Here is a 13277-nt window from a genome sequence, read left to right as displayed (position 1 = left end):
ATCTACAGGTATTTCCCAACCCGGAGTTGGCAACCATGTAATCGGCTATGGTACTACTTTCCAGACCCTTGGAACCCAGAAAACATGGCACAGGAGGAGGTGCTTTTCTACCTTAGCTGCCATTGCATAACACCCCCCTCCTCCTCAAAAAATAAGTCAGAGGTGGAGAGAACCGTATCTGTTACCATGAGACTGTCCTCCCATTCTACCCACTTGGGGCAGCAAAATGACTTGAGACAGCCCTGCCTTATAGCTAAGCAGAAGGAAAGAAATATGGCTTGCCTCCCTCCATTTTCCGCTTCCCTCTGCCGCCCCACCAGCCACAATCAGGACACTCATCTAGCTTCCTTCTAGATCCTGTTGTATTTCTTCCCACAACAGGCATTACTCCTAGTATGTGCATATTTGAAAAATATGAGTGGTCCATTATGAATAGGACCACACGTCATATTTCAAATATATCTTCCATTTTGGACAGTTGGGTTGCCCAATGGAACAATTTAAGCAAAACACTTACCATTTCATAAATACCTCTCAGACGTACAATTTGTTCTACCAACAAATCTGTCTTCACATCCAAATCCATGTTATCCTTATAGGCAGTGTCTATATCCTAAAAGGCATCCAAAGAAACATTGATGTTCAAGCACTTGGAGGGCAGCGGGTCTGTTGTTTGAAACAGGGGTGCATCAAAATTTTAGGACTTCACTGATCACTTTAAAAAAGGGTTCTGTGGGTTCTATTAACCTGCAAGTCGAAATTGTGGCAGACCAGTGAAGTTATTTGTTATTAATGCCTGTTTTATCCTCCAAAGTAGCCTTTTCCCTCTAATGCTGCAAGGTATAATTCCAGGCCAACCATTCCTTTGTTGTGTGCATGACTCAGAACAATTGGCCAACATTTCCTCAATAGGACAAAAGGAAATGATTCTTTCTTTACACCAAGAGATTAAAATGTGAAATTTTCTGCCAGAGGCTGTAATGACAGCCACAGAGATCAACAGCTTTAAAAGGGGATTGGATAGATTAGTGTAGGCTGGGTCTATTGGTGGATACTGGCCACGGTGACTGGAGGCCAGGAGGTAACATGGTGACAGGAGTCCTCTATGGCCTGCTGTTGGCCCTCCTGTGTGAGACAGGATGCTGGACTAGATAGACCATTCGTCTGATCCAGCAGGGCTTTTCTTATGTTCTTATATTCTTATGTGTGTTAACTGTAAAGAACATAAGAACATGCCAATGTTGGATCAGGCCAAGGCCCATCCAGTCCAACACTCTGTATCACACAGTGGCCAGAAATACCAGTGCCATCAGGAGGTCCACCAGTGGGGCCAGGACATTAGAAGCCATCCCACTGTTGACCCCCCCCCCAAGCACCAAGATGACAGAGCATCACTTGCCCCAGAGTCCCTATCTATACCTTGTGGCTAATAGCCACTGATGGACCTCTGCTCCATATGCTTATCTAATTCCCTTTTGAAGCCGTCCATGCTTGTAGCCGCCACCACTTCCTGTGGCAGTGAATTCCAAGTGTTAATCACTCTTTGGGTGAAGAAGTACTTCCTTTTATCCGTTCTAACCCGACCGCTCAGCAATTTCATGGAGTGCCCACGAGTTCTTGTATTGTGAGAAAGGGAGAAAAGTGCCTCTTTCTCTACCTGCTCTTTCCCATGCATAATCTTATAAACCTCAATCAAGTCACCCCTCAGTCGTCGTTTCTCCAAGCTAAAGAGCCCTAAGCGCCTTAACCTTTCCTCATAGGGAAAGTGTTCCAACCCTTTTATCATTCGAGTTGCCCTTTTCTGCACTTTTTCAAGAAATAAAGAAAGTAAAGAAAGTAAAGAAATAATCCACTTTGTAGAAAGTGATTTAACAGCTGGAGTAAAGGCTGAACAGTGCCATCTAAGCAGGTCTCCTCAGAATCCTGCTCAGGTCTATTCAGTGGTGGTTACTCCCAAGCTAGTGTTCTTAGAACTGCACTGTCTATCAGTTAGAACAAGTAACTGGGTTTATTTAGTCAGTTCATTCATGCATAGCCTGTCTTTCTCCCCAGTGGGGACCAATGCTCCCTCTAAACTCCACAGTGTTGTGAGCAAAAATTCTACCTTGTGAGCAAAAAACATTAGTAGCATTGAAGTTGTGAGTGAGTCTACATTTGACTATTGCATAAAACAGTTTTTAGAAGATTATTTCCATAACCTTGTAAAAATCTCAGAATGAATTCTTTTAAACTATATTTTAAGAATAATTTAAACATTATAAGAAAACACAGAATCAAGTTAAATTTCATTACAGAAAATGTTGTCCTCTATGAGGGTAGATCAGGCCTCTGGAGAATGGGTCCACCTTCCCCTTTCCACTATATTGGTAGACCTGGCCTCGGACCGTCGCCCTGTGCTGAGCCTTAGAAAACATACCGGGTCAAATATAACGGAGGTGGAACCATCACTGTCAGAACCCTGCTTAACCTAACAAACTGGAAGTTCCTTAAATGTTATCAATCTGTCCAAATTACTTCTTTATTCACATTTTATATTCCTATTTTCCTGTGACTCAGGGCAGCTTACAAATCATACTGAAAAACATAATAGGGGACCATTATAGTCAATGGGCTCCATAGGCTATAATAGAGAATTGATCTGGGGGGTATCTGGGGCTGTGGGGGTTGTTTTTTGAATTACAGACATAAAGTTTTCAGCATAGCTGCTGGTGCCTCTCCTCAGAAAACCCTCCAAGTTTCAAAAGGATTGGACGAAGCGGTCCAATTCTATGGGCCCCATCCTCCATTGTTTTCAGTAGAGGGAAAAAGGCTTGTGGGCAGGAAGCTGAAACCTGTGAGCGGCCAGCTAAAACTCTGTGCACCAGCACCCCCTAGCACAGCTTAGAGGGAACTCTGGGGGTACCAAAGTGGCTTACATGATGCTTTCCTCCATGTTATTCTCACAATAACTAGGGTTCCCATGTCTGAAAGACAAGCCAGCAGGGGACTTACAGAGATACTCCAGGAGAAGGGAGGGAAGAAACACGCTGTGCCTACATCACCTCTGGGTGACATAGGCACATCAGGAATATCAGGTGGCAATGTTTGGGTTTGGGGGCAAATCTCTATGGTTTGAAGCTAATTCTACCATAGAGTTTTGCCCAAAAACCAGAGTGTCACCCCCTAATGTCACTGACATGCTTACATCATTTCCGGGTGACATAGGCATGTCACTTTTGGGGGGATATGTCTCTCCCACCAGCCAGCTGGGGGGACATGGCAACCCTAGCAATAACCCTGTGAGGTAGGTTAGGCTGAGAGTGTGTGACTGGCCTCAGGTCACCCAGCAAGCTTCCATGGCAGGGTGGGGAATTCAAACATGGGTCTCCCAGATCTAATCCAACTAACCATTGTCTCACACTAGGTATAACTGGATACGAACACCAGCAGACAAAGAGCAAATCACATACCTTTTGTAAATAATAAAACATTAATTAATCACCAAGAAGTAAAATAGATATAAAACTGTAGTGAGACAGCCATAAAATAAACAAACTCAGAACATTTTAAAAAGGAGTTAGAAAGAAAGGATATGAACTCTCAAACCTTAAAGAAACTAAAATGAATTTCTAGGTTGGAACAGCCTTTTTTGAAGCCTCGTGTTGTTTTACACTGCAATCATAAGCAGAGTTACCCCCTTCTAAATCCATTGAAACCAGTAGCCTTAGAAGACTGTAACTCTGTTTAGGATTGCACTGTCAATCTTTAAATGGACAAAGTTTAAGTCCAGTGGCACCTTTAAGACCAACTAAGTTTAATTCTTGGTATAAGCTCTTGTGTGCACACACACACTTCTACAGAGACATGCACACAAGTGTGCATGCATATGAAAGCTTATACCTAGAATTAAACTTTATTGGTCTTAAAGGCGCCACTGGACTCAAACTTTGTTCTGTTGATTCAGGCCAACATGGCTACCCACCTGAATCTACGTTCAAAAGGGCTGAGATTATGGGGACTATTCAGATGCTCTTACGATTCCTGAGGAAGGGGAGTGCTGATCAACTAAGTACATTGTTGGAACCTTATCTCACATGGAGATATGAGCATGGGGTTCTGCACTCGGCATCAGCACTTGAATTTATTTTCAGTTTATGTGGGATTGCAGAGGCTTGAAACAGTGCCAACATGATTATGGAAATTATGGTAGCAACATACAGTCCTTGCTTAATTGTGCATAGTTTTGGTGTTTCAACACAGTACCAGCATCATCACACACCTACTGCTGACCACAATGGTTGCATGGATGACACTGCCACAGGAAGTGGTGGCGGCTACAAGCATGGACGGCTTCAAAAGGGAATTAGATAAGCATATGGAGCAGAGGTCCATCAGTGGCTATTAGCCATAAGGCATAGATAGGGGCTCTGGGGAAAGTGATGCTGTGTCTTCTTGGTGCTTGGGGGGGGTCAACAGTGGGAGGGCTTCTAATGTCCTGGCCCCACTGGTGGACCTCCTGATGGCACTGGTATTTCTGGCCACTGTGTGATACAGAGTGTTGGACTGGATGGGCCTTTGGCCTGATCCAACATTGGCATCTCTTATGTTATTATCATCTGAACTGAATCTGTGATCTGGAGTTGTTGTCTTTAGAATGTAACCAACTTTGAGCCTCAGGGGTGGTATGAGTGTGTATGTATCGGTCTATATATAAATTCAATTTTTTAAAATCTGAAACCTGTGGTAGATAAAATACTTCTTTGAACAAATGTCTCATTCTAAGGGAGTTCACCTTTATGTCAGAACAACCTAGTTCCACAGTAGATGGTTGACAATCCTGCTAATTTCAGATACCTTGGCTTTTGCTTGCAAAAAAATTTGAGATAGGCTTCTAACCTCATTTTTTAAATGTCTGACATTAGTTGCCTTTCTGCATTATTTACTGGCTTATATATGGATCTGTGTAGCCTTCATCCCATGCGGATAAGATCCCATGGTTGTTTCCATGTGTGGCCAACTCTTCCCAGTCCACAGCAGCTTTACTGTTACATGCAAGTAGGTGTGTGGTAAAACAATGAAATCACTGCTGCATTGCATCTTGAACTCTACCTATTCTACATGCCATTTTAGTAAACATATTCCACCTTTCCATTATAGCAACTGCAATCTTTTACCTTCTTGAGTGCTGCAAATTCATTCTCGGTGGCCAGGCGCTTGTTGTGTTCTTCTTTGTGTCTACAGTAGAAGATCAGAGTGGTTAGTGGGCCTGCGAATGTCAACTACAAAAGGCAATGAACTAATGCAAGAAAGCAAACATGTGGTACACAATAAGCCCATGATTATGAGGTTGACTACACATTTGGAATTTCAGATTTGTGGTAAACACAATCACAATTGTGGTAGATCCTCTTCGGAAGGATCACAAAATGGCATCAGGAGGAGAATCATATAGGCAAAGTGACAAACAAGCATGATCCCGCATAACAACAGACTGTAGGTTCATTAATATCAGCCCTGAGGCAAAGTGGCTGGTCCTTTAGACCACCTCTGGAGACTGCGTGGGACTAAGATCTATTTCATATCAGACAGTCTTAAGTGAGGGGCAGATTCAAGGAAGAATAAGAATGTTCTCATACACACCTTTACTGAAACTCATTTAAAATGAAATCAGTTTTTTCACCTGGATTGATAATAGGTTATAATCAGTGTATATCCTACCATGACCTCCCAGAAATCAGAAAACCTTGTTCTTCAGAATTTGAGAGTTGGAGCTGTATAACAGCCATGGGGTTAAACTACATGAAGCTAGAACTTCCTTATGTCTCCTCTGGTTGCTCTGGTGAAAGCCTAGCTTTATCTGGAAATGGAAATTGCTTCACTCTGCATTCATGCACCAAGCAGGAATTCCTGCCAATACTGTACTCACCAACTTCCCCATTCATCAAATAATTTGAATTGCGTCATCAGATCAAATCCTAAACCAATCCGAAGGATTTGCTCATGGGCAGTATCTTGCAACACTAAAGCAAGTTGTGCATTCCTCAACAGAGCTACATCCTTCTAAGCCCATTGACTTCAATGGACTTCGAAGGGTGTAACTCTTCTTAGGATTGAACTGTAAGACTGCAGGTGAGTGACATTTTGGAGAAAGCTTATTTTAAGGGTATGTGTGCACAATTGTCAACATGGTAACATTTACAGGAGTTGGCTAGTTCAGCGAATTTGCCATGTTGGAGAGGTCTACAAAACACTTTATTCATGTTTAGACTGAAGCTCCCAAAGATTGCTACATCTCCATCATTAGACCCAAAGTAGGGCACGAGCTGAACAATCGCATGCCACACCATTTGGCTCGGCACCCAAGGCCAGTTCTCCACACAAACAACCAAGGTGAAGCCTTGCTGTTTACAAGAAGACTGCAGGCTTGTGTTATGTCCATCGTCACTCTAAGGTCTGTACAGCCACTAGCTGGATCCAAGATGAGCTCATGAGGTACTGTAAGATGCCACTTGGGCTCAACGAGCTTTGAGTGAGTCTGGCCAAGAACAACTGCTGTCTCTTCTCTCCATTTCTTCTGCTTGTCAACACACCAACATCTGCATTAGTAGTTGCTGATTGGGGGTGGGAGGTTGGCAGTCATGTTTAAAAGGTTGCCTGCCATACATTAGTCTTTTATTGAACATGTTATCAATACAGGGAGCCCTGAAGTGGTCCAAAAACCTTTAGCATAGCTTATTAATATGGCAATTTTGGGCATTGAGAACATATTCTCAGTAACGGCCCTTTAAGTCAGGTCAGTGTTATTGTCCCCATTCTGCAGAGAGAGAGTAATTTACATTTAGGTGTGCTGAGAGCTTCATGGGGGACATGATTCCCAAAGATACCTTGTTCTAAGTCCCTATTCTGCATATGAGGCAAGCTCCAGATTGTATCACATCAATAGCCCTTTACAGATATAACCACACAGCCCTACAATGGGAGCACATGCCAGTGCATATGGTTGCCATTTCATCTGAATAAGACAAAATATGGATTTTCCATGTGTGTACAGTTTCAGTACATGCAAGCAAGAACCCTAACTTTCCAGGGTTTGTCTTTGTGTGTGTGTCCAAGTGTACATGTATGGAAAATCCATATTTTCCTATTTACACAAAATGGAGCCCATGCATATTGGGAGAATTGTGGGTACTGTGTGCTCTTGTCAGTGAGCTCCTGGCATATGCATTGCTGTAACATCTTTTTAAAAGGCCAATGTTTCTGGCAAAGTTCATCTCAAGCATAACCCCATGCCAAACAGCTTAGTGCCTACAGTGATAGCTCCTTGGCCATGGCATCTACTTTTTCCCATTCCAAGAATTGTATCATTTACCACAGAAGAAGAGGCAGTGTTCCCTGAGCTAATGGTGGTTCAGGTAATTAAACTGACTGACTTGTATAAAACATAGAACTACTTGCTTTTCCTAATCTCTTTCCACAAACACAATTGGATACATCCATTCAGTGACTGATACTGGGTAGATCGCCTGCTTGGTCTGCCTGTGAAGTCAGCAGTATCTGTTCAAGAAGTGATTGCAGGAATTGATCACAAGTTTAGCTAGGTTCATGGGTGAAGAGCAAAGATGTATCCCCAAATGCCCCTCCCCCCATGATTACAGGCCTGGGTGTTACCCTAAGCAGAGTTAAACCCTTCAAAGCCCAGTAACTTCAATGGACTTAAAAGGGTGTAACTCTGGGCCCGGTCACACGGGAGGCTTTGATCTGCAAGAGGGCGGATCGGGGGCGCATCAAGCGGGCGTGATCACACCACAACATCTGGGAAGCGGCGCACACCCGTCCCCGATCCGTCTCTTCCAGCTGAAGATGCAGATCAGAAAAAAACCTACGAAACACTAGTACTTACCGAAAAATCCACTGCAGGGACGGACGTGTGATCGCTGGCGTGCCCGTCTCTCCCGCAGCATGCGAGGTCCTGCTTAACTGCACATGCACATGCATGCGCAGTGAGCTTGCCTCGCTCTGCGGTCCGTGGCTTCCCCCTGGCATCTGATTGTGCCGGGGAGGAACTGCGTGGCGGCTGGGGGGATCTGTCTGATCCCGCCGCCGTGCTTCTCATTTGGTGCGGCTCAAAATAGCCGCACTTTGGCCGCGCCTATTTTCCCCAGTGTAACCGGGGCCTCTGTTTAGGATTGCACTGTGAGACACCTAAGCAGTAAGTCTCAACTAAAAATATATTATATGGGGGTTTTTTTCTTGCATGATGTGCTTTTTGTAAATGAGAGGTATGAGATGGATGCTGCCAGAAAGTCATCTATTCTTCTAAGAAAGCAAAAAAACAGACACATCTGAAGTTGCTCAAAATGCTTGCCAAATGATCAGTTCCTAGCTTACAACCAGTGAGCAGGACATAAGCTGAACTGGCAGTTTTTGTGCATAATTACTTACATCAGGCCACTTAGTAAATATGTACCAGAGACAGGATTTGAACTGCAGACTCATGTTTCACACTTCAATTCCTTCACTGCATTGCTCCATGAATGTATAACATTTATCTGTGATGCTGCTAATCCTGTTTCTCCCAACCCTTCTCCACCCCCTGTAACATATTGCATAATAGCACTGATTGCAATTTCTGCACTGCATCAGCTGATGGGGTTGGTACACTCTTCATAAGACTCTATCACTTTAGAATGTGGGTAGAGAGAAGACTGTTTCAATACTCCCCCATGAAAATACAACAACAACAAAACCCTTTCATGTGCAAGCTTATGGAAGCATCTAGCCTAACCATGTCAACAGTCATACTCATTCTCTATGTGCAGGGTGTTATTATTTGTTCTACACTGGGGAGCAGTCAACCTTGAAATTCCATCAATGGTGCAGCTCCAAAAGGATTATATGTATGCTTTTTCTGAATATTTGAATGGTTCACACTGATTTTCCAAGGCAGAGGCTCATGGGGTCACTTAAGTACAAAATTCTAGCACCGTAGGATTTTGAGCCCGCATAATTTAGCTGTCTGTGTCGTGTATCTGAAACTGACCTGTCTATGTACCGCTGTTTGGAATGAGCTAGGAATCCAATCCTATGCAAAGTTGTGTGCGTGAGTGTGTTAAGTGCTGTCAAGTTGCTTTTTCTTGCATGATGTGCTTTTTGTAAATGGGAGGTATGAGATGGATGCTGCCAGAAAGACATCTAATTTTCTAAGAAAGCAAAAAACCAGACACATCTGAATTGGCTACCCCCCGGCATCTGATCGTGCCGGGGAGGAACTGCGCGGCAGCTGGGTTCCCGCCGCCATGCTTCTCTTTTGGTGCGGCTCAAAAAAGCCGCACTTTGGCCGCGCCTATTTTCCCCAGTGTAACCGGGGCCTCTGTTTAGGATTGCACTGTGAGACACCTAAGCAGTAAGTCTCAACTAAAAATATATTATATGGGGTTTTTTTCTTGCATGATGTGCTTTTTGTAAATGGGAGGTATGAGATGGATGCTGCCAGAAAGACATCTAATTTTCTAAGAAAGCAAAAAACCAGACACATCTGAATTTGCTCAAAATGCTTGCCAAATGATCAGTTCCTGGCTTACAACCAGTGACCAGGACATAACCTGAACTGGCAGTTTTTGTGCATAATTACTTACATCAGGCCACTTAGTAAATATGTACCAGAGACAGGATTTGAACTGCAGACTCATGTTTCACACTTCAATTCCTTCACTGCATTGCTCCATGAATGTATAACATTTATCTGTGATGCTGCTAATCCTGTTTCTCCCAACCCTTCTCCACCCCCTGTAACATATTGCATAATAGCACTGATTGCAATTTCTGCACTGCATCAGCTGATGGGGTTGGTACACTCTTCATAAGACTCTATCACTTTAGAATGTGGGTAGAGAGAAGTCTGTTTCAATACTCCCCCATGAAAATGTACAACAACAACAAAACCCTTTCATGTGCAAGCTTATGGAAGCATCTAGCCTAACCATGTCAACAGTCATACTCATTCTCTATGTGCAGGGTGTTATTATTTGTTCTACACTGGGGAGCAGTCAACCTTGAAATTCCATCAATGGTGCAGCTCCAAAAGGATTATATGTATGCTTTTTCTGAATATTTGAATGGTTCACACTGATTTTCCAAGGCAGAGGCTCATGGGGTCACTTAAGTACAAAATTCTAGCACCGAAGGATTTTGAGGCCACATAATTTAGCTGTCTGTGTCATGTGTATCTGAACCTGACCTGTCTATGTACCGCTGTTTGGAAAGAGCTAGCAGTCCAATCCTATGCAAAGTTGTGTGCATGAGTGTGTTAAGTGCTGTCAAGTTGCTTCTGATTTGGTTGCAGTCACACACACTAAATAAGCCACTTTCAATGCACTTTCCAACTGGATTTTTACTGTGTGAACTGGCAAAATCAAATTTGAAAGTGGATTGGAAGTGGATTGAAAGTGGATTGAAAGTGGATTGAAAGTGGACTATTTAGTGTGTGTGACCGCAGCCCTATGGTGACCAATAACCTCCAAAATGCCCTATTGTTAATAGCCTTGCTCAGGTCTTGCAAACTGAGGGCTGTGGCTTCCTTTACTGAGTCAGCCAATGATTTCAAATGGGCCTTGAATGGAGTAACTTTACATAGGCTTACACGGTAAATTTCCTGTACTCCCCTACTGTTCCCTTCTTCCCGTATTACTCACCTCTTCTCACAGTCTTCTGTGATTGCCTGCAGTTGCCGGAGTTCCCATAGCAGCTGTCCCTTCTGCCCTTGCACCGTACCTAGCAGCATCCTCATGTCTTGCATATAAGACTGGAAAAGGGATTCCGTATTTCGAAGACTCTTTCTTTCCAAGCGCTGTTGCTGTAGCAACTCCCATTGGGTTGACAGCGCAGTATTCCGCTGCTCTAGGATGTGTACCTGGAATTCAACACAATGAAAATATTGAAAATACTTGGGGTGAAGGAGAGGAAAAAAGAATCCTAATTTGAATATGCTTGCAAAAAATTCAAATGTATTTTCTTCAGATTCAGTGTCATGGTATAATTTGAGTTAATCATTTTAAACATCAGTGTTATTGCTTGCTTGATTTTTTTCTTTCTAAAACCATTTTTTGTTGTTGTTCAGTCGCACAGTCGAGTCCGACTCTTTGTGACCCCATGGACCATTAAAATCCAACAAAAGCAATACTAGTGAATCCCAAAGAAAAGACAAGTTAGAAAGAATAGTAATTCAAATTTGGCCTAACAAACCTACTATACTCCCTTGTAACAATGATTTGCCAAACCTTTTTTCAAGAAATGAAGAAAAACTTGCACAGATCACACACACAATACAAATAACTTATTTATTTATTTACTTCATTTGTACTATGCCTTTCTTCCCAATTGGGACCCAAAGCAGCTTACGGTATTCCCCCTTCCTCCGCTTTATCTCCACAACAACCCTGTGAGATAGGTTAGGCTGAGAGTGTATGACTGGCCCAAGGTCACCCAGCAAACCTCCATGGCAGAATGGGGATCTGAACAGGGGTCTGCCAGATCCTAGTCCAGCTCTTTAGCCATTACACACTTAGTGGATAAACACGTAGCTTTTTCTTGAGTTCTTCATAAATTGGTAATTTATGTTAATGCATATATCAAGATGTTCTTTTATATGGTAGTTTTTATAAATAAAACTGCAAACTCCCCACCTTGTTGATACAGGAATCACATTGTCTCTTGAGGTTCTTGATCTGTTCTTTCTCTTCCATCTGAACTCTCTGGATCTCTGGATCAGTGTCCACTTTTACCGGGTTCTGGAGACTCTCATTGATGTGTACTCTTTGGGTCCTTCTTCCTTGTCCAATGTCACAAATATTGCCTCTTCTTCCCAAATGACCACCAAGGCTTCCTCCTCCAGAACATCTTCCATGAGCCCCAAGGTCCACATAATTATTTTCACATTTCTCACCTTGGTCTCGGCTACTGTAAGTTTCCCTATCTCCATAGCCTCCTGTGTCACCATTACTTTCTCCACTGTGACCTCCACCCTTTCCACCACTGTTTCCTCTACTATAATCATCAAGTCCACCAAGACCTCCCAAACATCTGCTATGACTCCTTCCCGCAGCACTTCCAGGGTTTTTGCCACCATGACCCATTCCTCCACTTGAGCCACTGCCACCTCCTAGGTCACTTCCGTGATAACTATCACCACTGAAGCATCCTCTACAACCACTACGATGAGCTCTGCCACACTGGTTTGCTCCACTATAATTCCCACCACCAAAACTTCTACAGCTCCCTAGTACCCCTCTTCTTCCAAAACCTTGATAATCACCAAACATAGGGTTCCCTCTGTCGACACTTAGGTTCTGCAGACTCTGGCTTCTGTGCCTGCCACATCTTCCTCCTCCAATATGATATCTTTCAGAAAGGCGAAAGGCAGATGAGCAATTCCTGACTCCAAACGGATAACCTAGAGTGGAGCAAGAACTGAAGTCGTGTCTCCTGCCTGGAGATCTGAAGCTGGGCAGCTGATAGCCCATTGGAATCCCTTGGGAAACAATTGAGTGGAACATGTCATTTGAGTGAAAGCCAAGGAGTAGAAGAAACGTACAGCTTGAAGGATGCTCAGCACTTCTACTGTATCACCTGAACATTCCCTTTTATATCAGCTAGAGGTGTTGAAGTCAGGTAGATAGCAGCCTAGAGATTAATGATGGGCATCAGTGGGTTTGGCTTCCATAGCAGAAACTAATATTTTCCTTTCCAGACCAGCCACCAGAATAAACACACTCAACCAATGTAACAGTTATGAAATTTTCGCAACATCATGACCCACAAAGGCCTGGCTCAAAAGCTTTGATGTTCGTATCATGATGGCTTTATCAATTACCTGCTTCCACCAAAATAATTATACTCCAGCAAAATAATCCGTGCAAGATATAAATGGATTAAAATGCATGACACCAACTGGCTATGCAAGAGGAAACTCCTTGTGTAGGACCTATCCTTTGTGTCTCTGACACATATGGACAAAGGCCAAATGCAAACTGTTTACGGGGGAAAAAAGGGTTGTCCATCCCACATTGAAATTTCTCCCACATTATGACATGCAGAACCAGTCTTCATACTGCTCAGTCTTGTGTCGTAATCCTCATTCACTCTGTCCTGCCACCACTCTTTTGAATTTTCTGATCAGATATGGATGCTAGTGCTGGATCTGGACTACCAGTCACTGTCATAATCAGTGGTCCTGTTGGAGAATCCACCAGATTTGTTTAACTCCTAGTTTCTCAGATTGTATGAAGGGGGAGGTCTGTGTG

The 13277-nt window shown here is 43.3% G+C and overlaps 1 protein-coding gene across 1 annotated transcript in view; it reads right to left on the bottom strand.

Annotated features, from left to right (window-relative positions):
- LOC107125604 (keratin, type II cytoskeletal 8-like) overlaps positions 1 to 12148 on the bottom strand; it is a 15868-nt gene extending 3720 nt beyond the window's left edge. The window contains exons 1-4 of the mRNA XM_015429035.1: positions 11661 to 12148; positions 10671 to 10888; positions 5154 to 5214; positions 518 to 613 (exon numbers count right to left, since the gene is read on the bottom strand). Of these exons, the coding sequence (XP_015284521.1) occupies positions 518 to 613; positions 5154 to 5214; positions 10671 to 10888; positions 11661 to 12110 (825 nt within the window). The 5' untranslated portion in view covers positions 12111 to 12148. The remainder of the gene's footprint in view (positions 1 to 517; positions 614 to 5153; positions 5215 to 10670; positions 10889 to 11660) is intronic.
- Positions 12149 to 13277: the final 1129 nt, after the last annotated feature.

Source organism: Gekko japonicus, unplaced genomic scaffold (assembly GCF_001447785.1).
Source record: "Gekko japonicus isolate JY-2015 unplaced genomic scaffold, Gekko_japonicus_V1.1 scaffold1579, whole genome shotgun sequence".
Taxonomy (NCBI): domain Eukaryota; kingdom Metazoa; phylum Chordata; class Lepidosauria; order Squamata; family Gekkonidae; genus Gekko; species Gekko japonicus.
This window is presented reverse-complemented; position numbering and strand designations above follow the sequence as displayed.